The 26,798-nt window shown below is 38.7% G+C and overlaps 1 protein-coding gene across 7 annotated transcripts in view; it reads left to right on the top strand.

Moving 5' to 3' along the window:
- The window catches only part of ASPH (aspartate beta-hydroxylase), a 203,569-nt gene that overhangs the window by 122,461 nt on the left and 54,310 nt on the right, over window positions 1–26,798 (top strand). For all 7 annotated transcript variants that reach the window (XR_013345144.1, XM_077810220.1, XM_077810221.1 and 4 more), the window contains 2 exons: window positions 17,071–17,153; window positions 22,821–22,907. Coding sequence is in view for 6 of the 7 variants with exons in the window: in XM_077810220.1 (XP_077666346.1) it covers window positions 17,071–17,153; window positions 22,821–22,907 (170 nt within the window). In the remaining variant the exon portion in view is untranslated. The remainder of the gene's footprint in view (window positions 1–17,070; window positions 17,154–22,820; window positions 22,908–26,798) is intronic.

The following is a 26,798-nucleotide window of genomic DNA, read 5'->3' on the forward strand; positions in this document are numbered from 1 at the left end:
ATTGAAGATCTCTCATCCTGAGCCTCAGACCAGTGAAACTGGGGGGGAGCAAAAGTTCCCTATTTTAAGTTGTAAAGAAGGAAATATTTTGGTGATCGACTGATTTAAAGTTAGTTGAAGCTGTGTACAAATTTGTAATATTATAATTGGTCCTAAGGAGATGAATTACTAGACAGAGTGGAAGTGAGGCTGGCAAAGGTATATGCTAATAAAAGCTTTCATCATATGGCTCTCTCATATGGGTCACCACCACGCATACAGTATATACCTATCCATGAATCTAAAATCCTTGTACAGTAACTCTAGATATTTGTGCAGCAACATAGAACACCGTTAAAGCATGGCTGCCTTGGTTAGTACAATAAAAATCTAGTATGAACTAAATAATATACTAAGTTCATAAACTTCATACTTAACATCCTGTACTTGCATTCAGTTCAGAAAAGTGGATATATTGTTTGGAAAAATTGGTGTGTGCTTTAAATGGACACCAGATGGCTCTAAAAACAACTCTCATTCTACTTTAGTGTTTGCCTGAAAACAGTACATACATGAGTCACATTATGATAAGGTATCTGCTACTTTAGCACCAGGGTTCCTCCATATGTGGCTGCATCCCCTGTGGTCAGACAGTGCACACTGAGTAGAGCTGACTACTCTGGGGAGCTCCTTCACTAGGAGGCATCAGGGGCTTCAGGGTTTCCTTTCTTCCCTGGTGGAACCATAATTTTTATGTTTCCTGGCTTCTGAGTCCTTAGCCACGCAACTAAAAATGTTCTTTTAGCATAATGGGTTTTTGATGGAATTTCTAGGACTTTTCCCTCCTAACTTTTTTTAAAAAAAGTATTTAGTTATGTATGTACTGCATGTATGTATGTAGTTAGTAACGTAGTATTATTGTATGCATGTAGTTATGTATGTATTTAGTATATGTATGTAGTCATGTATGTATGCATGAAATATTTATTTTTTAATAAATCACTTGGTTTACTTGAGAATTAAACTAAGAGATTGGAAAAATAAGTGCAAGGATGTGAACAGTTGCGGGGGGATAGGCTCAGCAGGAAATATGGTACTCTAATAAGCTTAAATACTTGACAATTAAAAGTGTTCTAGGTAAATTTAATTAAACCATTTCAACTGTAGAATGAAATAATAAGAAATAGAATCAGGTGCCCACTTATATAGAGATCACATTTCAATCAGGACAAAAGCAAGGGTAAAGAAAAACTCACCACCATCCTCATTCAAAAATGGAAGTATATATAAAATTATAACTTCTTCAAGATTACTTTAAATATTCCCAGGGTAATGCATTGATTGGTGCAGCGTAATGGTAGAACCTTCTCCAGGCAGTGCATGCTAGAATGCACATGAGCACCCTCTTCCTCTCCCCTAAGGATCTCCAAATGATCTGAGGGTGAGGCTATCTGTATAAGGGGATGCTGCACCCTCTACTTTTTCAGTTCCTTCCAAATAATTGTGCCAGATGAAAGTGAACTGTTCTGGTCCATCAGATCAGCGGGTTTTCTCTTAAATTAGCAACTTTATAGAGTTGTAGTTGTTAGTTTTTAGTGTTAGTTTAGTTACAGAGTTTGTAGTTAGCTGAGTTTGGTTTCAGGTTCAGTTCCGTGTGATGGTGGACCTAAAGAAAAAAGCCCAGTTTTAAGAGAAGCACTTCAACACATTCTTGGCATTGCTCGAACATTTTAGGTGTTTTAATTGCCTCAAAGAAGGTCACTGTCACTCTGTCAGACTTTCACACCCAGAGCATGTAAGGAGAGGCAGAATAGACTTCAGGTGCTCCTGCTTAAGAAAGTTCGTGTTGCTAAGCTGTTGGGTTCTATGAGAGTGTCAGTTCTGAAGACTAAGAGGCTTGTTTTGGTTCCAACTGCTTTGTCTGGTAAGGCTAAGGTGCTTAAAGGATCCTGGGGATGTGTTGGGCTCTTGTTTCTGTTTCGTCAGATCCTCCTATTAAGGTTGGTGAGGTGTCCGAAGGCACTGTCAGTTCAGTTGGTGGCAAAGAATCTTAAGGTTAAACCCTTGGTTTCAGCTGTGTTGGTTCAGAAGAAGGCGGTGAGAGAGAAAATGGCCATTAAACCTGTATTTAATTAAAATTCTTAAAATCCTGGACTACTCCATATTTGCCTATTCTTGTAGGCTCTAACTTCTTCATAATTAGGATCCATCCACCCAAAGCTAAAACTTTTAGCAGGGCCCATTCTCCCCAAAACAGCCTGTCCCTGGGATATTGCTCTTTCTGTCTCCACAGTCCTTCATTCAGACTTCACAATAACCCAGGCCCCAGTAGTTTGTGGCATAGTGTCTTTAACAGCCCCTCTCTCCCTGGTTCTTCTGGTGCTCAGTGCAATCTTGGTTCATATAGGGGCAAAGCCATCCTGCGTGCCCCCACTTCTTCAGTCAAAACGTACCATTGGTTGAGCCCTGTGGTGCCTTCTCTTTCAGTGTCAACAATAACTGACTCTTTTCTGCATCATGATGCCTCCTCAGCAGGCCTCTCCTGCATATTGGATATTCCCAAAAATTGGAGCTGGCATTCCCAAAGCTCTGGCTGCCCCTCCATATGCTCTTCAGCATATTCATAAATGATCTGGAAAATGGGGTGAACAGTGAAGTGGCAAAATTTGCAGACCATATGAGATTACTCTAGACAGTTAAGTACAAAGCTTGGCCGCAAAGTTACAAAAAGATCTCACAAAACTGTGTGACTGGGAGACAAAATGGCAGGTGACAATCAGTGTTAATCAGTGCAAAGTAATGCACACAGGAAAACATAATCTCAACTATCCAGACTAAATGATGGGGTTTAAATTAGCTGTTACCACTCAAGAAAGGCATATCTGAGTCATTGTGGATATTTCCCTGAAAACATCTTCAGTGTGCAGCAGCAGTCAAAAAAGCTAGGAGAATGTGAGAAGCCATTAGGAAAGGGATAGATAGAAAAATATCACAAGGCCACTTTCAATCCACTGTACATCTACAACTTGAATACTGCATACAGTTCTGGTTGCCTCATCTCAAAAAAGATACATTAGAATTGGAAAAAGTGCAGAGAAGGGCAACACAAATGATTAGCAAAAAGAAAAGGAGTACTTGTGGCACCTTAGAGACTAACCAATTTACTTGAGCATAAGCTTTCGTGAGCTACAGCTCACTTCATCGCTCACGAAAGCTTATGCTCAAATAAATTGGTTAGTCTCTAAGGTGCCACAAGTACTCCTTTTCTTTTTGCGAATACAGACTAACACGGCTGTTACTCTGAAACAAATGATTAGGTTATGGAAGAGCCTCCATATGAGGAGAGACTAAAAACACAGGGACTGTTCAGCTTAGAAAATAGGAGACTAAGGGGGGATGTGATAGAGGTCTATAAAATCATGACTGGTGTGGCAAAAGTGAATAGCGAAGTGTATTTACCCCTTCACATAACACAAGAATCAGAGGTCACCAATAAAATTAATAGGCAGCAGATTTAAACCAAACAAAAGGAAGTATTTCTTCATAAAACACACAGTCAATGTGTGAAACTCATTGCTGGGAGATGTTGTGAAGGCCAAAAGTACAACTGGGTTTAAAAAAGAATTAGATAAATTCATGGAGGATAACTCCATCGATGGCTGATAGCCTAGATGGTTAGGGATGTAGCCCCGTGCTCCGGGTGTCCTTAAACTCCAGCTGCCAGAACCTGGGAGTGAACAGGAGATGGATCACTTGAAATTGCCTTGTTCTGTTCATTCCCTCTGAAATATCTGACACCAGCCACTATCAGAGAGGGTACTGGGCTAGCTGGGCCATTAGTCTGACTTAGTATGGCCATTCTTATGTTCTGAGGGTTAACATCTTCCAGCTGAGAAAGGTCTCTGCACTGCATTGCTTGGTCATCCCTTCTTAATGGGAGGGTGTCTCAAAATCCCCCTTCTCGTGCCAGTTGTCTCAGCATGTGCCTGCCCTGTAACGCCGCATCCTGGCCTAGTGTGGCATTGCAGGCACTCTCTGCCTAAGTTTCCCTTCTTTCAGGGCTTCTTAACAACTCCATGCCCCAAAAGGATGGAAGACAAAATTTCCCTACTGAGGTTCTACTTCATTAAATCCAAATAAGCTTGAAATAAAGTCTTTCCCCTGGGGCTCAAGGGTTGCTCAGCCCTCCTCTTTTGGGCCTGTGATTCTCAGTCCTGGCCTCTCTGGCCTGCAATCTCCACCGTTTGGCTCAGGGTATGTACAACTCTACTCCCTAGGGCCTGTTTTTCTCTGGGAGTGCCTTTCCCTTAAAAGAGCATCTCTTTCTGAGCACCTCCCTGTAACTGAGCCCTGATGGCCTTTTATAAGGCTCAGGTGCTCCTTATTCAATTAACCATTAATTAGCTTATCATTAGTAGCCTGGGCTCATAGTCCTCTTAAAGGGGCCAGCAACCCTGTGACATGGTTTAATGGTTCTAATTTTTGTCCTTCACCTTTGTATTTTATCAGCATTTAAAGCATCTCCCTCCCTCTTGCACTGGTCTTAGTGACCATGCTCTGGGATGTTTTGGCTTCACTTCAGGTGTCATTCTAAATCCAGCTTAGTTTATTTTTAAAGATGCAAAGTCCATATAATTCTAATTTGATTTTAACATTATTTTTATTCTATCAGTTACAAATAATGAACATATTAATATATTGCCCCTTGTAAAAATACTCCAGTATCTTCCTTCAAGGCACCCAACACTGCAGTAACACTATGCTAAGCCTTTGTGTGTATGACCATTACTAGAATACTAGAGTGTATTATTATGGAAGTCAATATGGAAATCTATTTCTGGACTTAACGAGGGATGTATAATTTCCTGTGAGTGAAGTCAAAACTCATTAAGAGGCCTGTGATGATGAGCAAAGAGGGGATATACTGAAAAATATCATTATTGGTCAGTAATTGTTCCCTATGATGAGCGTTGGCATATAAATGTACAATAACCAGTTTCAGCAGAAACCCTGAAGAACACTTTATGCTGCAGAGAAAATCACACAGGAATCACCACTGCTAAAGATTTATTATAGTCATTAAATTCAACAGTTTTATTAGTTTCTAAAATACCTAAGCATTTATTGTCTGATTATATCTCTAGATAAGTTAATTATAGGACATTTCTGACTGTTACATTAGGATAATTTAGAAACATCTTTAATTATTGCAGTTCAAGTGCTTTTAAATAGTCCTACCATAGTTGCTGTCAAATGCACATTTGTTTTGCTATCTTCTAATTTTTCCTTTATAGAAACCTATAGAATTAGCTGATCATTTAGGCCACCTGTAACTCACCAAGTGAATATTTAGCCCACCAAACCACAGGGCTATGACAGGAGTTTTCCATCATCATCAAATACCCATTCTTCTGCTGCCCTTTGGGAGACAGAGCAATTTCAACAGCTAATTTGTATAATGATGCGCACATAGGTTGAAGAAGAAGAAAAACAATATTTCCTGAGCAAGTTTTGAATTTCAAGTAGAGAGTAGTTATCCAGCTTATATACAATACACCGTGGTTACTCTTGCTATTCTTTCAGTTTAGCCTTTGTATCTTTGAAAATAGGACTGTAGTGTTCACAGTATTAGAACAATAGTAAAATTAGGCTTAGTACAATATTCAGTTACAAAACCAAATGGGAAGCTTTTAAGGATGATTGCTGTAAATATCTCTTTATCATTTATTTCTCTCTCGAGAAAGTAAAAAGTGCCCATCCACAGATCAATGGTAGGAGGTCATTCCAGAGACCCAGATCCTTACAGAAAATGTCCTGCCAGCCACAAGCTGGATCTAGCATCACTGCTTCCACTGATCACAACTGTGGCGGTGTATCACAGGAAGAGACTTATAAAACCACAAGAAGCAGCCTATATCTCATTGTAGGTAGACCTGACAATTGATTAAAAACACAATGAATACTTTCAAACAACAATGGAAAATCCAGCACTAGCAGCCCCACAAAATCTAACAAATAACTAAAGGAACTGTCCAAAGTAAATAAATTCAGTGTCATGTGAACACCCTTCCTATACAATACCATTCCATCAGCATTTTCCTCCTCAATGACTCTATTAAAATAATAAGTCATTCAGTGCACCCTGAAGGTAAATAGATCAGGGCTAGATCAGTTGAAACACCGCAAAGGCAAGAGTCCCTCATGGAGAATGCTTTTGTACACGGGAGGGCTGCTTTCTCTCTTATTCTCTGGCTCTGCCAGCTGTAACAACACAACTTCCACTTTCTCAGAATGGGATAGTCATACCAAATGTTTCTTGTGCCTCTCTTCATGTGCCATGAAGGTCCCTCCAACTTATTGCCCTCCTCTCTCCTGTGTGTTTAATTTATTGCACTCATCTGGTATCCTCATTCTTGTTTCTCATTTAGTGCAGGAAAAGCACCTTTCACGCATTCCACTAAAAGTCCTTCAAGACACACAGACTAAAAGTTTTGTTTGTTACTCAGTGATCTTAAAAGATCAAGAAGATCACTAGGTTACTTGTGGTGGAGTTTCTGTTCAACAGACAGATACACCTGTCCCCATGTAGGATCTGAGAATATTTCGCTTGAGCAATATCAACAACTTGGGTGGAGTGGTCTGAATACATGTTTAAACAGCCGTAAGTCAAAGCACCGTAGCAGGGTCCAAGTGGACGATTAGTGCATGGCATGCTGTAAATCAGTGGAGATTTACATTCCAGCTTGCTGTGCACTAACTATTTATCTAGACATACCTAGGAGTAGGGAATATTATATCATTACAGCATTAGTCAGACTATTATTGTGTCCAGTTTTAGTATCCACTCTTCAAAAAGGATGTGGACAAATTGAACAGGGTTCAGAAAAGAGCTTCAGTAATGACTCAATGTCTGGAAAACTTGGCATTCAGTGGGAGACGAAAGAAGTTCAGCTTGGTTAGTTTATCCAAGAGAAAGCTAAGAGGTGGCTTGGTCACATGTGACAGGTAATTACAAAGGAAGAACTTACCGATGTCTCTTCAGTCTAGCAAAAAAAAGGTGTAATGAGGTCCAATGGCTGGAAGCTGAAGCTAAATAAATTCAGATTAAAAATAAGGTGCACATTTTTAACAGTGAGGGTAAAAAACCATTAGAACAACTTGCCTAGGGATGTGGTGGATTCTTCCTGGGTAATCAGAAGTTATGGGCCTGATGTAGAAATTAGTGATTGAAAACCTTTGACCTGTGTTATGCAGATCAGACTAGATAATCATAATGCCCTATTCAGTCCTTCAGATATGTGAATCGATGAAAGCTTAACTTGTTTGGAACTGGTGAGGTATCTTTCAGTAGAACTGTGCTTCAGTATTCTGTTTAGATGCATGGTTGCCATTTGTTCATAATGGAATAATGTTTTTATTCAAGAATGAGGAAGAGGAAAGACCAGTAATTTGATTTGCCATCATCTTTCTCTTCCTCTTGCTTCTTCCTTTCCTTTTTTCCCTCCCCTATTTTAGAGGTATGGTATTGGCTTGGGTAGGTTAGTATGCTATGGTGCCTTTAGCTGATGATCATTACTTAAGAGGTTGAGGTTTGTAAATATGATGGTCAGGTACTATCTTTGATTTCTGTGCTTCTCTGAAATTTGACTTGAAAGCTAGCAAGGATCACTGACCTGTTCTTATAAAACTTATTCATTTGATCATGAACTTTGTTTATATTTGACTGTAATATTTTTATCATGGTATTTTCAGGCAGTCATTGGAATGATCTAAGGAATAAGGTATGGCAGGATATGCTTTGTTTGCTATTAATTGCATTCCACAGGTCTGAGGAGTGAAGCCAAAGGCAGATTGTCTTTTACCCCTGAGAAATCTGACAACAGCACAGCAATGTTTACCTCACAGTGCCTAATTGTGATTATAAAATGAGACTGAGCTATTAGGGAAAATAAAACATTTAAAATGATTATCTACTCTGTATCCTTGCTAGACTTATGATATAATTTCACAGGCCATTCATCAGAAATCTCCCCGCTACTAACTTACATTAGTCTGTCAAAATGTTCAGATTTATAATAATAATAATAAAGCACAGTGTTGTGAGCTGCATCTTCCAAGTTGATCTCATTGTGTAGGTAGTTAACGATTTCAATTTAGCTTGAAAACATTAATTAAACCAGCTACCAGGAATGATAATTGTGGTTGTTTTCTGTGTTCTGTACAACCATTCATTTTTGAGTTTGCTGTTTTTGTTTTGTCCCCCCCCCCTTTTCTTCTGTGAATACACCCAAGCAAATCAGAAACAACAACTATAAATTTTTACAAGTAAAATAGTGATTCTCTGTACAAAACCACATAATAGGGCAGTAAAAGCCTCTTGAAAGGACGCTAAAGGTCTCCTCCATTTTGGGCACAAGAGATGGGAAGGTAGACTGGACCAGATAAACAGTCCTTGGCTCTTGGCTGGGTGTGTGAGCACAGGCCCCGCCCTCACTGGTGCAGTGAGGCTATCAGGGTGGATAGATCCCTCCTTGCCTTGGTGGCCCATTGGGAGATCTGAAGTGTGTGGTATAAACTGATGAGCTCTCCCTGTCTTTCAGAGCTCCTCCTGGGCTCAATGTTTACTTGGTGTCCAGAAGCTCCCGCTTCCTCCTTTATCTGGTTTATGTGATGCATGTTATCACTGGGTTTCCAGTTATGATGTGAGCAGAGCCAGTCATCTCTTGGCTCAAGGAATGGTTTTCTCCCCCTCACTGGAGAACCGGCGAAGTGCAGTGTGGATTTTGTTTGCCTTCCTCACAGCAGTTGGGAGGCCTGATGTGGGAGTTAGGTCTTATTGTTTTCATGTTACTCACAACTTTGGCTGTACCTGTTTTTTTTCCCATGGCTAGTGGGGTCAGTTCATGCCATGCGGGACAGAGATGAGGGGGAGTTAATGGAGTAGGGAAGGGGAGGCCTCAGGGTAGCTGTTGTTGGGGGTTGCCCTGGCTGGACAGATCTGGAACCTGCACTTGACTGCTAGTGCTAATTTGAGGCTAGTTCTTTTATTTTGGATTTGGTTTACAAAGCCACAGCCTCCACTTCTATCCATGTGTGTTGCTGTGGATGTGGAAGCAATGAGACACAGACACCATAATATGGCAAATAAAGAGGCCACAACGTTATCCAAAACTGTTCCCTAACTGGGATAACTATCCCAGACTGTCCAGTAGCCTTCTTGCAGTGTGGTTCTCAATGGACACAAATGGCCTGAGTGGATTATAAACCAGAGGGTGGGTCTGAAGGCCATGCCCCCTCTCTACCCTGAGGTCTGCCAACATATCCTGACTGGAAGTCAGACCCCCAACCAGCTCCTCTCCGCCACACCAGGTATAGGGGAGATGAGGGGAGGGGACCTAAAAGCTTTGAGATATAGAGGTATAGCCCTTCACCATGCCTTGTTGTGCTCAGGACCAATGTCCAAACAGAGAACTCCTTAGACCATTACAGAGAACTCATTAGACCATTTCTAATCCACCAACTACTTTGGCAACCTGCCAAAGTTGTGACAATGGAAATTTAACACCCTCCCCCCCACCCCCCAAAACCAGACTTCCAGAATGCCAGATGGAAGGTGAAAAAACCCACACAGTTGTTTTCCAATTTCCAATATGGGAAAAAATCCTTTCCAGACCCCAAACCTGGAGCTCCGCCTACTCCCCAGCTTCACCAGGGATCCAGCAACTAGTTTAAGGGTGGGGCAGAAACAAGGAGTTCACAAACTCTACCAAACTTCCTAACACTCTACCACTAGCAAATGAGCCCCCAACACCACCCCAACCACCTAATGGCAGCAGCAGTAGGCAGGACAGGCTCCAGATTCAAGGCTCTAGATGCAGCATGTGACACCCCCTGCCCCTCCCCTTCCAATCACCACACTATGAACAGAAGGAAGGAAGGTGGAAGAAACATCCCCCCTACATTGTATGCAAAAGGGTAGGGGGTAGAGGTAGGAGAAGGGAGAGGGAGCACATGCTCCCAATTGAGATCTCTTCCTTATGGCCCTAAAAGGTATATGCACTACTCCTTGTCCATCAAAGCCACACCCTAGCCAGCCAAGTGAGCATTTGTGCACATCTGTGTCAGAGTAAAACTACAGTATTGCAAAATTTCTGTTCCCAAAATTTAAAGAGTACAAGAGTGGGAAAATATGAATGTATGCAAAATAAAATACTTTAAAATCAGTTAAAATTAACTGTAACTATTCTAGGATTGTTGATGATGATGTTCTTCTGATGTCCTCTCTTGGGAGCAAAAGTTTATACAGGAACTTTTAAGTCAAGGGATAAAATAATGTGTCCCATAAGGACAAAACATACTTCTCCTGATCCTGCTTTATTGTGATACTAGTATCTTGCCCTTTAATTTAACTTTCCAATAGATGTGATCAGTAAAAAGTGCCTATATTATAAATAGTTGATGAATCTTGTGCATAAAAGGCCCATTAAAAGTAACTTGCAATCTGTTAAAACCCAAACGATACAATGTTTCTTCACATAAAAAGGTAGGAGTAACACAACCCTCCCTACAATAACCTTGCAGCCTCTACCCACGACTTCCTTTTGGGTTGTGACCCCCACTGTTACAACACTGTGAAATTTCAAATGTAAACATCTGAAACCATAAAATTGACTATTTTTAAAATCTTCTGACCATGAAATTGGTAGGGCCCTACCCATTGTTTAACAATGGAAATGGAATTGTGAGAGACAATGGAGATTGTTTTATGTCACCAAATCTTAGTAGTTCTGTGCCATTGAGTAACAAACCTGTTCCTATATCCAGGATTGTAATTAAACACACCTCATACCATTCTTGCAAGACTAAAGCGTGATATATAAATACATAATTATTATTTTAGTATCTGAGCAGAGATGAAATGTAAATCTCCTAAGTGGTCATATCACTCTGCATTTATTTAGGGACATTCTCCCGCCTCCCCACCCCGAAACCAGATTTGTTAGCTTCTCTGTAATGTCTAATTTAACAGATGTGACCTCAACTGTTAAAGGATTATAACACTAGAAGGAAGTTATGTATAATTTATTAAAATACCCCTGCAGGAAGACTACAGGCTACATTTGATATACTGGAATACTTGATGGTTGCATTGAAAGCTCCCAGATGAACCCTACAGCATCTCAGTAAAACGGGCAGATGAAAATGATTGCCCTTTATGTAATGTTTACTGTGTCGTATTAGTTAGTGCCTCACAGCTGAATAATATTTATGTTAACAGTTCATTTTCAGCTTTGCATATTGGCCTCCTGCTGGTATAGAGTTGATGTGTAATTTTAAGGGGGATCAAAATGATATTATTTTGATTGAAACAGAGGAAAGGTTCTTCCAACCTGAGAAAAGAACAGGAGTACTTGTGGTGCCTTAGAGACTAACAAATTTATTTGGGCATAAGCTTTCGTGAGCTACAGCTCACTTCATTGGATGCATGCAGTGGAAAAAAAAACTGAGAAAGAGACTCAGTATATCATATCTATCCAATTTACAGTGCTGGTTTTTTTTCTCACTATCACTTCTGTGCCGTTGTTTGCTATATGCCTGATATCTCCCTCCCTTCTCATATCTATGTGAACATCACTGTCCTCAACTCAATGGGACATATTCCCTGTGTGGGGCAGTCTGCCCTTTTCCCCCAAGGAAACTAACCATTCCCATCCTCAACAGAAGTGAGAAGGACGAGACCCAAAATACAAAATAGCTCCTGTATATGGTAACAGATACCCTAGCCACGAGACCATGTAACTTTCCTTCGTATCTTATGGTAGTCAGCTTCTCTGCAGTTAGCTAGTCTTTCACTTAGATCCTGATTCATGCGTTAAGAACTGAGAATTAAATTCTGAGAAGTCACAAATGTGTAAAGTTTTTCTATATACAGAGTTCCAGTGTGAAGAACTTTGTTAAATTTGGCTGAATACCAAAAATAACTCCATAAAAAAGTACAGTAGTATTTAAAATCAAGTCATATATTTGGAATCAATAATAATAATAATTAATAATAAAGTCTAACGGGTTTTCTCGCCAAAAGAACTCTGTCATGAAAGTACTGAGCTCAAGGCATATCTTTTGGTTGTTCATTTGCCATAAACCTTTCTGATTAGCAGGTTTAATCCTGAAGATAAAGAGAGGCAGCATGATCCATTTGGAATCAGGAGACCTGATTTCTGTTGGTGGTTCACCCACTGGCTTGCTGAATTGGGCAATTCACTTGATCTTTGTGGCTCTTCTTCCTTTACAATCCTTTGAGAGTTTAGATTGTAAGTTCTTTGTGGCAGGGGATGTCTCTTTCCAGGTGTATTACAGTATTTAACACCATGGTTTTAATCTCAGTTGGGGTCTTGAGATGCTACCATAAGGCTAGAAGTGGAGAAAGCCTTTGAAAATTCTGTCCTGTAAAACACACACTAATTCTGTGCATTCAAGCATTCCCAACTGTTTTGGGAGCAATCATGACTATATGGCTCATGAGATAATCCAAAGATACATTAGATGGGTAGGAAGGAGGAAAAGGATATAAACTTTCTTGCTTCAGGGCCTCTATTAATCACTAGCTGATGGGCAGATGTCTTATGGCCCTGTTTTTCATAATTGTTCTTTACTAGGTTTCTGCCACCATCTCTATAGCATATGGTGCTGCTCACTGCTGGAGGCAGGATACTGGACTGGATGGTCGACCAATCTGATAGGGAATAACAATTGTACTGGTTCTGTTGGGTTCAAAATACATGAATGTTTCAATCAAGACTTTATCATAGCTAAAACACTACTTTACTTTACATATGAAAATACACCAAACCTGTTCCTCTCCTGTCATAGATCAATACAAAAGAGAGACATAGCAAAACAGAATATCAGCTTAGGCCACAAAGTAAAATGAAGATCTATTAAATCTTCCATGGGGAAATGAAATGTAATTCATACTGTGTTATCTGTGTTAAAAAGCATTGCATTTTTCACTCAAAATATCCCCCTATTCACTAGCATAGTTCATATTGCACTGTGCATTTGGATAGTGCAATTTGAGAGTGTCTGTTTCCATATTATGTAAAACACTCATAGGATCAATTTGATCATCATTGCCTTCTTGAAGTACTTTCTTCTGTACTCATCTACAAATGCTGACTTTCAAAGGATGGGATACAAAGAGACAATAAAATGGTTAGGAAAGCAAAAACAATCTGTTAATGAGGTGAGATTCTTTTGAATTTTATTCTCCATCCTATTTGTTAGTAAATACTAAGTAGGAGCAAAATCTTTTTAGATTTTGTATAGCTTTTCCCCATCTTACAAAGCAGTTTTTGAAATCCAGTTAGTCACTGTGTTGTATCAGGGATCAATAGGGCTAAAATAATGATGATGATAAATTTGTGCTTCTATAGTATTTTTCATCTAAGCATCCCAAAGCGCTTCCTATACTGAAAGTTTCACAGCAGCCCTGTAAGAAGGGTAAGGGATACTTTACACAACGTTTAAATATCACCATCTCTGAAATGAAATTTGGCATTTGTTTAACGTTCACAGCAATGCTACACAACAGTTTATAAAGAAACTATAAAAGAATACTCTCTCCATTTGAAACTTCAGGAGGAACTGAGATCTGGAAACTGTAATTACTAGAATTAAAATTTGGCCAAGACACAAGAGTGTTATACCAAAAGTGCCAAAGAATCTTCAATGACCAAAAGTGGTCAGGACTAGAAGTGGACAAAATATTTTTGGTTAATGGCGTATTCACCAAAAAAATGCAGATTTGGTCGACCCAAACTATTCACAAATTTGTTTTAAGTTCACTAAATGGTTACAACTGAACTAAAAATATCAACATGTTTCAGAAACGTCTAAATAGAATGTTTTGTTTCAACCCAACTTGAAAATGTTCATTTTGATTTTGGTTATTTTGACGAAAGCAAAACAGCTGGGAGGAGGCAGCTGCCTCCTTAGCCCCATCATTGGGAACCTTGCCAGGGATGTGGGAGGATTTGGATCAGATTCCCCCTCTGCCTAATGTGGAGAAGGGATTGGAACATGGTGTCTCACTTTGCAGGAAAGTGCCTTAACCACTGGACTATGGGATATTCTGGTGTGGATCTTTCTCAATCTGTCCTCTTGAAGCTGATCCACTTTTTATAAATAATAAAACGGTCATTGGAGCATAGATTTGATGTTGGTAGAGAGCAAGAGAGAGCAGACTCTGGGCTCTCATTGCAAGTGCTGCCTGGGAATAGGGAGACAGGCCAGAAGCTGGGAGGCCTGCATAGCAGGAGGAGACTCGGGAACAAAAGAGAGGCCCAGGGGAGTGCCCTGTGGTCACATAGAAGGGGCAGAGAGCTGGGAAAGACCCAGAAGTGTCTTCAGAGTTTTGTTAAGCCCTGGGTGGATGGACATTGTTTGTTGTTTCAGAGTAACAGCCGTGTTAGTCTGTATTCGCAAAAAGAAAAGGAGTACTTGTAGCACCTTAGAGACTAACCAATTGTAGCTCACAAAAGCTTATGCTCAAATAAATTGGTTAGTCACTAAGGTGCCACAAGTACTCCTTTTCTTTTATTGTTTGTTGTATTGTTTCATTTGAGCTTCTGAACTCTAGTAAGGGACTCTGGCCCTCCAGTCTGAGGGACAGTTGAGACAAACAAAGATCCTGGAGTCATGAAAGATGGTGGAGCCCGAACCTTTTGAGTTATAGTATTGAACTTTATTTTGTCATCTGAGGTGTCCATTTTAATAAATTACTGTGTGATGTGGGTGTTTATTAGCCTAAGATAATGTTGGAGAAGTATTCCTGAGGACCTCTGAGAAGGGAGAACAGAGGCTGAGGGGCCAGCAGGGCCACTCCATGCCAGGAGTGGGTGTTCTGACATGGCGACAGCGTGCCATTTACATGTAGTATTAATCAAAAAGACTGTTGCTGTTCTGAACTCCGACACAGAAATGTAATATTTCTGTTTCCTCTCATTTTATTAATGGCTTTTTGTCCCGAGAGAAACAAAGAAATAATTCAATCTAATTTAAATAAAAAAACATGCAGATAATTATAATTTAAATAAAAGCATGGACAACTAGTAGGTTTTTGTGTCAGGGAAGATATTTGTGTTAAATGAAATGTAAGAGCAAAGATTGTTTATACATAATCCATAATAAACTTGGAGAAAAGCAGTTATCTGCTGCTTTATCCTGTACACATCAGTAATTTTGTGTGCGCGCTCATGTTTAATACAACCAAATAGAAGATTTTTTTAGGAATAAAGAAAATAAGATAGATGACTGTCCTGGAAAGCTGTGACTCTGGAAAAGATTCAGGGTCGTGGTGGATAACTAACTGAACATGAGCTCACAGTGTGATGCTGTGATTAAGAGGACTAATGCTATTCCATATAAAGAGGTCATCATTAGGAGCAGGGAGGCAGTATTACCTCTGAATACAAAATTAGTGAGACCATTAATGGGATAAATACCACATCCAGTCCTGATGTGCACACTTCAAAAAGGATATTTCAAAAGGTTCAGAAAAGAGCTACAGTAATGGTTCAAATGATGGAAAACATGTTAACTGTGAGAGAATACAGAAACTCAATTTATTTAATTACATAAGAACATGAAGTTGCATTCCTGACCATCATGGCTAATAATCATTGATGGCTCTATCCTCCATGGACTTATCTAATTCTTTTTTGAACTCAGTTATACTTTTTGGCCTTCACAACATCATTTGACAATGAGTTCCACAGGTTGACTGTGTATTGTGTGAAGAAGTACTTCTGTATGTGAGTTTTAAACCTGCTGCCTATTAATTTCATTGGGTGTTATATGAAGGGATTAAAAAAAAATTCCTATTCATTTTCCCAACACCATTCATGATTTTACAGACCTCTATCATATCCCCTTAATCATCTCTTTTCTAAGCTAAACAGTCGGAGTCTCTTTAGTTTCTCCTCATATGGAAGCTGTTCCATACCCCAATCATTTTGTTAACCTTCTTTGCACTTTTTCCAATTCTAATATACATTTTCTGAATGGGACAACCAGAACAGCATGTAATGTTAAAGGTGTGGGCATATCATGCCACTCTCTAATTATCTATACCTTTCCTAAGGTTTCCTAACACAGTTAGCTTTTTTGACTGCCATTGCACATTGAGAAGATGTTTTCAGAGAACTATCCATGATGACTCCAAGATCTCTTTCTCAAGTGGTAACAGCTAATTTAGATGTCATCTGTTTTGTATGCATAGTTGGGATTATTTTTCCAGTGTGTGTTACTTTGCTCTTATCAACATTGAATTTCATCTGCCATTTTGTCTCCCAGTCACCCAATTTTGTAACTTTGTAACTCTTTGTAATCAGCTTTGGACTTAACTGTTTTGAGTAATTTTGTATTGTCTGCAAACTTTGCCACCTCACTGTTCACTGCCTGTTTCAGACCATTTTATGAATATTTAGTTTAATAATGAGTAGGTTAAGAGGTAACTTGATCATTGAGAGAAAATTTCTGCTAGTAGAGAAGTCTTTAATGTAACAGACAAATGCATAATAAGATCCCATAGATAGAAGGTGAAGCTAGATAAATTCAAACTCTAAATACAGTGCAAGTCTCTAACAGTGAGGGTGATTCACTGGGTTGAGATGGATTCTGCATCACAAGAAATCTTTAAAACACGATTGGATTCAAATCCCGGTGAAATATAATTTTGGTATGGGAAAATTAAGTTTTTGTAGAGTATGTTATTTCCAGTTTGTATTTCTTGTTGTACTAATTATTTAGACTGTATCCAGTCAGAAAAGACGTTTGTACATTCAAAATGGATAATTTTATTCCCAAAAGTCCATTTAAGTGAACCGTTATTCAATTTAAGTGCATACATACTGGCTTTCATATGTAAATATAGTTTTTTGCAGGCATAATGAATGGTTGCCTATTTTTTTCTGGTGTATTCTGAAACTACCTTATCATGCTGTGGTTAAAGGAAACGTCCAAACATATACTTGTGAATGTTCAGGGAAAGTCATAGTAGTTTTTGTTTTGTTTTTTTTTAAACTCTTCTAGCTAAGAAGAAACCAAAACTCTTAAACAAGTTTGATAAGACCATTAAAGCTGAACTGAATGCTGCAGAAAAGCTACGTAAAAAGGTAGGTTTGAATTCTGTTTCTCCTGGTGCGGTGAACTATGGCTACAAACAAACAGGCATCAAGATAATAGGGATAATGAATTTTATATTTGTTTCTGTTTTTCTCTAACCAGGCATTCAGCACACATTTGTGATTGTACTTCAATGTTCATTTTAGCTTGGTCATCACCTTTCATTCTTTCGGGTCATAATGTATGTTCTTTCATGTCTGTCATAGGCACTCACAGTGTTTTATAAAATTTACATCTTAACCACTTACTGAATTTTGTATTTTTTTTTAAATGTTCACATCTTTCTCTAAGTGCATATACAAAATATTTATTTTAAAAAATTATCAGGCCCTGGTCAATGGATATATGGACATTCTATATCCACCTGTAAAAATAAATATACTCCTCTATCTCTTCAGGCAGAAACCTGAGTGAACAGACTAGTTTTTACAAATCGTCCTGAACATCAGTAAATTCTGGCTCTGTCTTACTAATGGGTACACAAAGCTCCAACCTCTCTACTCACATGTTCAAATTGAATCACTGCAACAAAAGCACACCAGCTGAGCTCAACTGTCTTTAAAGTGATTAAGGAGATAGCAAATTCTTCAAATAAATAGGATCATATAAGGACTGATAATACTACAGCTTGTTAATATAAATGCCCAGCAAAACAAGAGAGATATAAATATATGCACAAGATGGAAATACCGTATGAATAACAAAATTCAGTGTTCATTATTTGTAAAACCTGGGGAAAAAAACAAACCAAAACCAAACAACCAACACCCCCCCACACACACATACACACCCCCCCCCCCCCACACACACACATAACAAACACCCATAACCTATATTGGTCATGCAGGGCATCAAATGTTAAAATGACTAAGTAGATATATAAGTGAAAACATAAGCTATGAGTATTGGGGACTAATATATCCTAAACTGCAAAAATATGCAATAGTTTGATGTGTAACCAGATAGCCTTATTTTTTCCCCCAAGTATTGCTATTAGACCATGTCATTTTTTTCCATTAATGCAATAGTAAAGAGCTCACTAAGCCAGTCTGTGTAGGAGGGAGGAATTGCAGATTTCTATTTTCTGAGATAACTCTTTTGGACACTGCTGCAATCCATTTCTTAATGTTAACTGGTAATACCAATCCAGCACCTCTCCAATACACAAGCTTAGAGAATGAAAAATAGCAACACTTAAAAATTTGAGAGAGCACTGAATATGGGGTTGAAGAACACATGCATTTTTGACAGGTATAGAGGATGTGTTAAAGGTTGGCATGGGGCTGTTTGCATCTTCAACAATCTAGCTTTAAACATTCTGGAGTCCTATAATACCTGTTTAATATCTTGTCTAGAAGAATCACAAGTATAAAGAACTTGAAGTATCCTTCATGTTAAGCCAGATATCCTCCCAGTTTTCTGTTGTGACAATAAGGCTAAGTTTTTTCCCCTGTTTTACTCCGAGACTGAGATTGAGAGGTAATAGCCACCTATAAGTAATTCCTACAAAGTGGCTTTTGTTTCCAAATTTCTTAACATGTTCCTAGAGGTGAGAGTTGAAAGAGACCTATTGTCCCCCATCCTTGCATGAATCCTTGAGCATAGCTGCTGAAAGAAGGAACTGTGAGACTGCGGTAGCCGATATTGCATATATAATCGAAGAAGGCCAGTCTATTGTCTTGTATTATATCTTTCATTATTGTTAATCTTTTTTCTCTTCAAATTGTTTTAAGCATAGAGCTGGCTTTGATCCTGAGGCCTGGGCTATTCTATAGTGGTACAAGAGGAGAATTAGTAAGATGAGACACTGTAATCAACATGGTGCAGGAGGCTCCATGGAGATGCAAAGATTGGATTTTTCCTTAAGTGTGTGGGTAGTCTCTTAAGGATATAAAATAAGAAAGGGAACCAAATGGCATAGCTATGCTTTTTTCAGTCTCAAACCAGGCCAGTGTGTATACAGAGCTACTAGAGGGCATCCACCTTCCAGTAGGATGCATTTGGAATGGTAGATAATCCATCCAGTTGCCTAGGATTTTTTAAGAGAGTGGCAAGCAAAGTTATTTTATATAAATTGCATGAAAAGCCTATTTTTTCAAGCAAAGGAGAGACCTTGAAAGGCAATAAGCAAATGATATAAGTCTGTCTTGTGCAGATATTCATTTTGGCTATTTCTATTCCTCTGCAGTAAGGACAGAGGGAGGAGACACCACATCTCTACATTCTTGGAAATTTCTTTTAATACATAGGCCATATTTATAGAAACAACTTTGGGGTGATTAGGATAAATCTTAACACCTAAATAAGTTATTTCCTTGCATTTTTCAAATGGAAAATGCTGAAACTGAGAAAGATCTGTTCTCTTGGATAGATCCATTGCTTGTGATTTATTCCAGTTAATGCAAAAACCAGAGATCTTTCCAAAAATATCAACTGCATTCAATAAAGAGGGGATTGATGAGGATGTCTGATTTAAAGCTTGTTAGAATTGCTTAATATGATTATTTATATCTATCGGTTCAAAGATGGCATTCCTGTCCTCTTGTAATAAGGAAGAAATATTGTTGGCTAGATCCAATCTAAGTCTTCTGGCAAATAGTTGACTTGCTTTATTTCCCTATTCATAATATCTTTATTTGACCCTGTTGAGTGAAAATTCAATGAATGCTGGATAAGCATTCATTATATTTATATTTCTCATTGATTAGAGAACATGGAAGGTTTTCATTATTTGGGTCAATCTTATACTTTCTCAGCAACTCATCTGTTTCCTTGTCCAGAAAGTCTAGTAACTTGAGTGTTTCTCTCTCCTTTCAGAGGCATACTTTCTGCATTCATCCCTTACAGTAGCATTCAGAGCTTCCCAGAAGATGGTATCTGAGGGAGCTTCTTTCTTGTATGACTTCAGAAATGACTGTATCAACTGCAGAACAAAACTTTGCATCTTTTAGTAGCAGAGTCCACCTAGGAGATTTTAATGATGCGCAACCAGTATCTGTGATAAATATAATTGGAGCATGATTACTAAAAACACACTTGTTGTATGATGATTCTCCATTTACAATTACATTAGAAACCTATCAGTTAGCCAAGTTTTAATCCATTTAATGTGTGCCATGTTAATTTTATATCTTTCTAGTTTTTTTAATCAAAATGTCATGTAGTACCAACTCAAATACCTTACAGGAGTCTAACTATATTATACCAACACAATTACTTTTATCAACCAAACTTGTAATCTCATAAAAATTTTGATTGGCATTAATTATATTAACCTCCTTTAATTCTTTATTAATAGAGTTCCATATCATCCAGTATATTGCCCAGGATGGATGTCAGATAGAATAACCCGGTAATTATAGACGTGTTTACCCTTTTTGAATATTGGCACAACATTAGCTTTCCTCCAGTCTTCTGGAACTTCCCTGGCATTCCAAGACTTGTTGAAAATCACCATTATTGATCTAACGAGCTCCTCAGCCAGCTCTTTAAAACTCTTGGATGCAAGTTATCTGGACCTGCTGATTTAAAAATTGCTAACTTTAATAGCTGCTGTTTAACAACCTCCTGTGATACTAGTGGAACAGAAAGTGTTATCATATGATATTGCTACATTACTACAGATCACATAACTTCTGTTTTTCCCCCAATTACAAAACAGAAATATTTCTTTCTTTCTCTTCTGCATTATTATTGTTGTACTATTTCCATCTAGTAATGGGCCAATACCATTGTTAAGATTATTTATGTTACTAATATACTTAAAAAACTTCTCCTTATTGTTCTTAACTCTGTTGGCCATAGATTTTTCCTTGAGTCCCTTTGCTTCCCTTATCACTTTTCTACAGTTCCTGGCTTCTGATTTATGTTCATTACTTTCAATTTCCCCTTTCTTCCATTGGTTATATATATAGATATAGATATAAATCATTTTTATAGATGCTTTCACTCTCCCCCCTAAACCAGGCCATTTTTTTAACCAATATGACCTTTTTCCTGAAATGTGGGATTGTGGCTTTTGAAGCATCTAGTAAATGTTCTTAAACAATTCCCAATTATTCAATTTTTTCTGATTAAATTCTTCCTCACAGCTGATTTGGCTCATAATTGTTTTCAGCTTTATGAAATTGACCCTTTTAAAGCGCCAGTATATATAACTGGTCTGGACTTTATTCTGTTTGCACATTATAAACGTGGTCAAGTCATGATCACTTGTACCCAAGTTACCATTAATTTTTAGTTCTGTGATCGGTTCCTCTTTATTAGACAGGGTCTAATATAGAATTTCCCTGTATTCTGCTGCAACACTTTTTGAGTTAGGAAATTATAATATTTAGAAATTCCAGGTAGACTTCAGTACTGTCAGCATGAGACTTCCAGCATATGTCACCCAAATTGAAGTGCCCCAGCTTCTCTCCCCCTCCGCTTACCCGCCAAGAAGGAGAGAAATTGGAATACTCAAGTACAATCCTATCCATCTGTGCCAGGGACAAAGTTGAGTCAATCACATCAAAGGCTGCCGATATAAAAGAATCGGCCTGAACATCTGATCGCTGTCCATTTTTGGGAAGAAGTTTCCAGCCAGCAAAACTTCTGTGGACTCCGTCCCATACCCAGATTCAGTGTAGAGGAAGCAATTGAATCTGAAGACTCCAAATGATCCCAAAGTTCCATTGTCATTGTCTTCTCAATGAACTTATGTAAAGATGCAGGTTAGAGACAGGGCGACAGTTAGCAAGATTCTCAACATCAGGAGATGGATTCATGAGTACCAGCCTAATGACTGCTCTTTTGGGTGAAGCTGCCACCTTGTCTTCTGTGAAGGGTTAAGGGTTAGTATATCACACTAAATAATCAACAGACTTGTTTACTGGATGTATGGTGTATACATTTCTTATTTATGTCTGAAACCACTTTGGGTCGGATCCATCTCTCTGGGTATACCAATGAAATATGTTCATTCCCTAACAGGAGCAGAAGTGAGACATCACTTCAAATGAGAGACGGTGATGTTCAGCTCATAATACAGCAGTAATTCTTATTCTTGTAATCATAATCCTTAAAACTAGATCACGTGGGACTGGATCATAGTTGTCATGTCAATCATTATATATGGTCAACCAAGAGGGGCTATTGGCTATGTGGTCATTGAAGTTGCCCATTGCAAAAAAGCGTAGATTACTTGGGCAAGGCAAAACCTTGGTCAACTCAGCTCTACTGAAGTGAAAATTCTAGCTACAGTCAGCTATTTCTAGTACTGCATTTTAAATTCCTTGATTAACTGCTTCTGACCAAATTTACTTTTTAAGGTGTAATGTGATTTGCCTTAGTGTCTAGTGTTTTACAGTACAATTTTAATCCATCTAAGTTTTTTTTCAGCCATTGTAAGACCAAGCAAAACAATTGGTTTTAACCAAAAGCAGCTAATTATGTTGAGCTATATGTATTCATAAAAATGCATTTCTCTGGAATAAGCAGGCAGTCTGGTCAGATAGTGTGTAAGAGAAAAACCTCTAAATTAACCATATGAAATATTTTTCTGCTTTGTTTTATGGAATCGGTGGTACTAGTCATATTACACCATTTATCCCTCAGGGTTCTGTAAGTGTTTTGCTACAAGATACAGAAAATATTTAGTATAAATATCTTCCTTTCAGGGAAAAGTTGAAGAAGCTGTGAAGGCCTTTGAAATATTAGTGAGCAAATATCCACAGAGTCCACGAGCAAGATATGGGAAAGCACAGGTACCAGTGAAACTGTTGTAAATGGAAAAATAATATTCAGAGGTTACCTAATAATATAGTCCTGTGTACAAAACAGACTTTCTGTATTCTATACAGTGATCCCAGTTTTTAAGTTAAAACCCCCGCTTATCTATTTCAAGCATCCTCCCCCTGAAAATAAAGACACTGGAAAACAAGCTCTGACTTCATAATAATTTAGTTCCTTGATACAGTAACTCCAAAACAGAAATAATCATTTTATTTTCATAAAGCATGAAGGAATCACAGGAACAGGTGTAATAAAAATCTGTTTGAACTCATATTAATCAAGATAAGCCAAGTGAAACCATCATAGTAGAAGGAAGTTGCTCTGTGCTACAATTAATGAGGCATTTGAACTGGAGTCACTATCCATTTTCACTCGGTAAATAACAGTTATGCTAAAACCAAAGTCCCAACTACTAAAAAAAATCTAGTGCATAGACACTGCTACACAGTGGACCAAATTCTCTGGTCATGTAAACAGATGAAATTCCATTGACGTCAAAGGAGCTACACCCTTTTACACCAGCAGAACATTTGGCCCCATTTGTGCGATGGTGCTTCAGTTAAGGACAGATTTCTTTATTAAACAGTGCTTTTCATATTTCCCTTCTTTATGAATTAACCCCTTCCACAGAGCTGTAATTTAATGCTTGCAAACGTTTTAAACAGTAACTCCTCATAGTATAATAGAATGCCGTAAATGTGTGTAGCACTATTCTCACAGTCTCACAGAGCTTAACAGTCAGAAAAGAACAAGACTCCATAACACTAAATAAAGTATTAACAAAATACCAAATGGTAGTTCTCTTGCTGCTGAAGCAGTCCGCTGGCCAACAGGAGGAGGGTTCAACTGGTATCAAATGTCTGTGGAAGCATTACAGAAGAATTAAAATTGAAACCAACAGCAGCCTGCATTTCAGTGGGGACTTTGGATGAAGCTGGTACAAGTGTGAGAGGAAGGTGATTTTAATACTTATCCCCATTGCACTTAGATTAAAGCTGCAGTTGTAAAAAAAAAAAAAAAAGAGAGAGTTTTTTTTTAAGAGAGCGGTTTTGGCACAACTTCAATCAAAGTGATTTTTTTGTGTGTGTGAGAGAGAGATAAGTACTGGGCCAAATTTTGCCCGCAGCTAAAGCCATTTTGTTACCCCACTGAGTTGTCCAGGTGTAAATGGGAACAGAAGTCTAACGGCTCAGGAAGCAGAGAGCAGTGTTCGTGTTAAATGCCATTTCTGCTATTTACTATTCTGGGGCTAGCCAGAGGCTGCTCTAATGTACTCTAACAGGAACAACTCCCTGTAAGCTGTTCCACTGGCGGAGGATTGTCCGGAGTTCTGGCGATGGCATGTGCCTCTCCTCACCCCCAAAGCACCCCTTAAACTGGGAGCAGGGGGTATGAAACCAGCTATGCTGACTTTTTGACATCCAAGGTTTCCTTCAAAATGTTGGGAACTTCAGTTGCCCTTTTAAGACAGTTTTAATATCACTTTGGACCACTTCAGCGTAGCAGTATGATTCTGAAAGGGGCTGAGGATCAGGCTCTAATATCATAATTAGCACTCTTTTCTCAGGCATGCATAAGTAATTTCTTATACGTCCATCTCTGGTTTTGGCAGCCTTGTATTCTACCTATAGAATTTGTAATCAGGGGCTAGGTGGCATTAACTTTCTACTTCTGTATGCTTTAAGTAACTGATGGAACTCCTATTGATTTCAGTGGAGGATAGGGACCTTTGAAAGCAGTTGGACAATCACGGTGTGCGCTGAAGTACTACGGATCATTCCCAGGACTGCCATAACATAATTTTATTTATAAGACACTGTTACTTTTAACAGGGTATTTGAACCAGTAAAACCCTACTCATATTCACTGTCTCTGATCACTAACTAAGGGCTCGGTCTGCAATGAAGAGCAGAGATGAAATCCTGGACCCACTGAAGTCAATGGGAGCTTTGCCAGAGACTTCAAGGAGGCCAGGATTTCACCCTAAGAGTGTCCTCACTCCTGCATTATGAAGGCACCATTGACTTCATACAATACATAAGAACTGGCCAGATTCTAATAGATAGATGGGGCTTGTTTTTTTTCTTGTTCTGAAAATTGTAAAGGTGTGGATGTTCCTCTCCCCAGATTTCTGCAACAGCAGTTGTTGTTATGGTATTATCCCAAAAGTACAAGCAATTTCTATGTTGATTTCTTGGCCTGGCTGAGACCATATCAGAATTGCTATATTGTAGTGGTAATATCTTACATAGATGTAGTGCCTTTCATCCTCAGAGATCTCAGAGCTCTTTCCAAATGATATGTGATGTGATATGTATCACTGAGATTTGATATATGTTAGTATCTTACCTCAGATTATACGATGGCAGCTGTTCATTCCTACTATATTTTTTCCATAAACATCCTTCCCCATCCTGCATCCTAGAAAATAAGCCAGTTTCTTGGAGGGTATTCCATCAAGAAAAAATAAATTATTCCTAACTATTGATTTCTGAGTTTGTCTCTGGGACAAACCGCTCAAATGTTTGGCCGATGTGACCATGTTGCTTGGTATTTTCCCATTTCAGTTTCAGCATAGTGAGCCTGAGTCAATCAGTCATGATGTGCTGAATTGATTGTATAAACAAAGAAGTTCATTGAACATTGCAAACTTTAAAAAAAACCCTGTAGGTAAAGAGTTGCTAGGTATTAACTACTGACAGCAACAATATGCAGCTAATGTGATTGAAACATTTTAATTAATGCCAGTGTAGCCGATAAAACATTGAATCCAGATTGATTGACCTACATATGTTTCCATTACTGAAGTGCTTGTGATACACAAAAGCACCTACCTCGTCATGCTAATTAGCAAAACATGAATGAAACACAGGACAATAAAAATAGGAGACATTCGGAAGGAGTCATAGAACACTACTAATTTGACTGAGCATAGAAAGCATATAAATTAATATCCACACTTTTAAAATTAAGTATGTGAGATCAGTCTAGCTCTGTTTCACTACTGAATACTCAGGAGCAAAATATATGCAGACAATGGAGAGAGGTTCCATGGTAGCGGTGAAATCTTGGTTCTCTTGAAGTCCATGGGAATTTTGCCATGGTCTGCGAAGGAGTGAGGATTTCATCCTTCATGTCAATATGCATCTAAGTCTGCTTTCAAACTTGAAAAACAAAATGAGGTTCATGGAACATTCCTAGTAGAATTTATCAGCTACTGTAGGATGAAGTGGGGGAGACAGTAAATAATTTTTGCGAGGTAAGAGAAAAAACTAGGTAAAGGGAAGAGTGAGAGTGCACGAGTGCAAGGTATAAATGGAAGAGGTAAGGGTGAAAAGCACGATGAACAGGGAGAAGCAAGTTGGGGTCCAGAAGGGTTCCAATGGTGGAAGAAGAACTGAATGGAGGCTGGGAGGAGAGCAAACAAAGGGGAAAATATCCAGAGTTCTCATACTGTCAGAAGGCTGAGAAGGTTGCTTTCCTGGCTGTTTCCCCCTCATTGGGAGAGGAGAGAGAACTCACCCAGCAGAGGGGCAGGAAGGGGATCTAGAAGGCCTTACCTTGCAACCTTGGCTATGGCTGGTGCTGGCTGCTTTGAGGGAGGAGTCCTGAGAGTCTGGGAATTGTCATGGTCTGCCACTCCGCCCCCCCACAGGCTTCTCCTGGCTGCAGCTGCTGTGAGGTTGGAGTGGAGGGGAGAAAGTGATGGGGTCCAATGTTCTGAGCGTTTTCCCAAGCCTTATAGAACCAATCTTCTCATTCACATGCTGATAAGGTGTAGCAATTTGTTTTTAAATAACACAAGATTTATTGTTATTGTTATATGCCACAAGCTACCAGAAAATTATTGAGCACCTGGTAAA

Source organism: Eretmochelys imbricata, chromosome 2, assembly GCF_965152235.1.
Source record: "Eretmochelys imbricata isolate rEreImb1 chromosome 2, rEreImb1.hap1, whole genome shotgun sequence".
Taxonomy (NCBI): domain Eukaryota; kingdom Metazoa; phylum Chordata; order Testudines; family Cheloniidae; genus Eretmochelys; species Eretmochelys imbricata.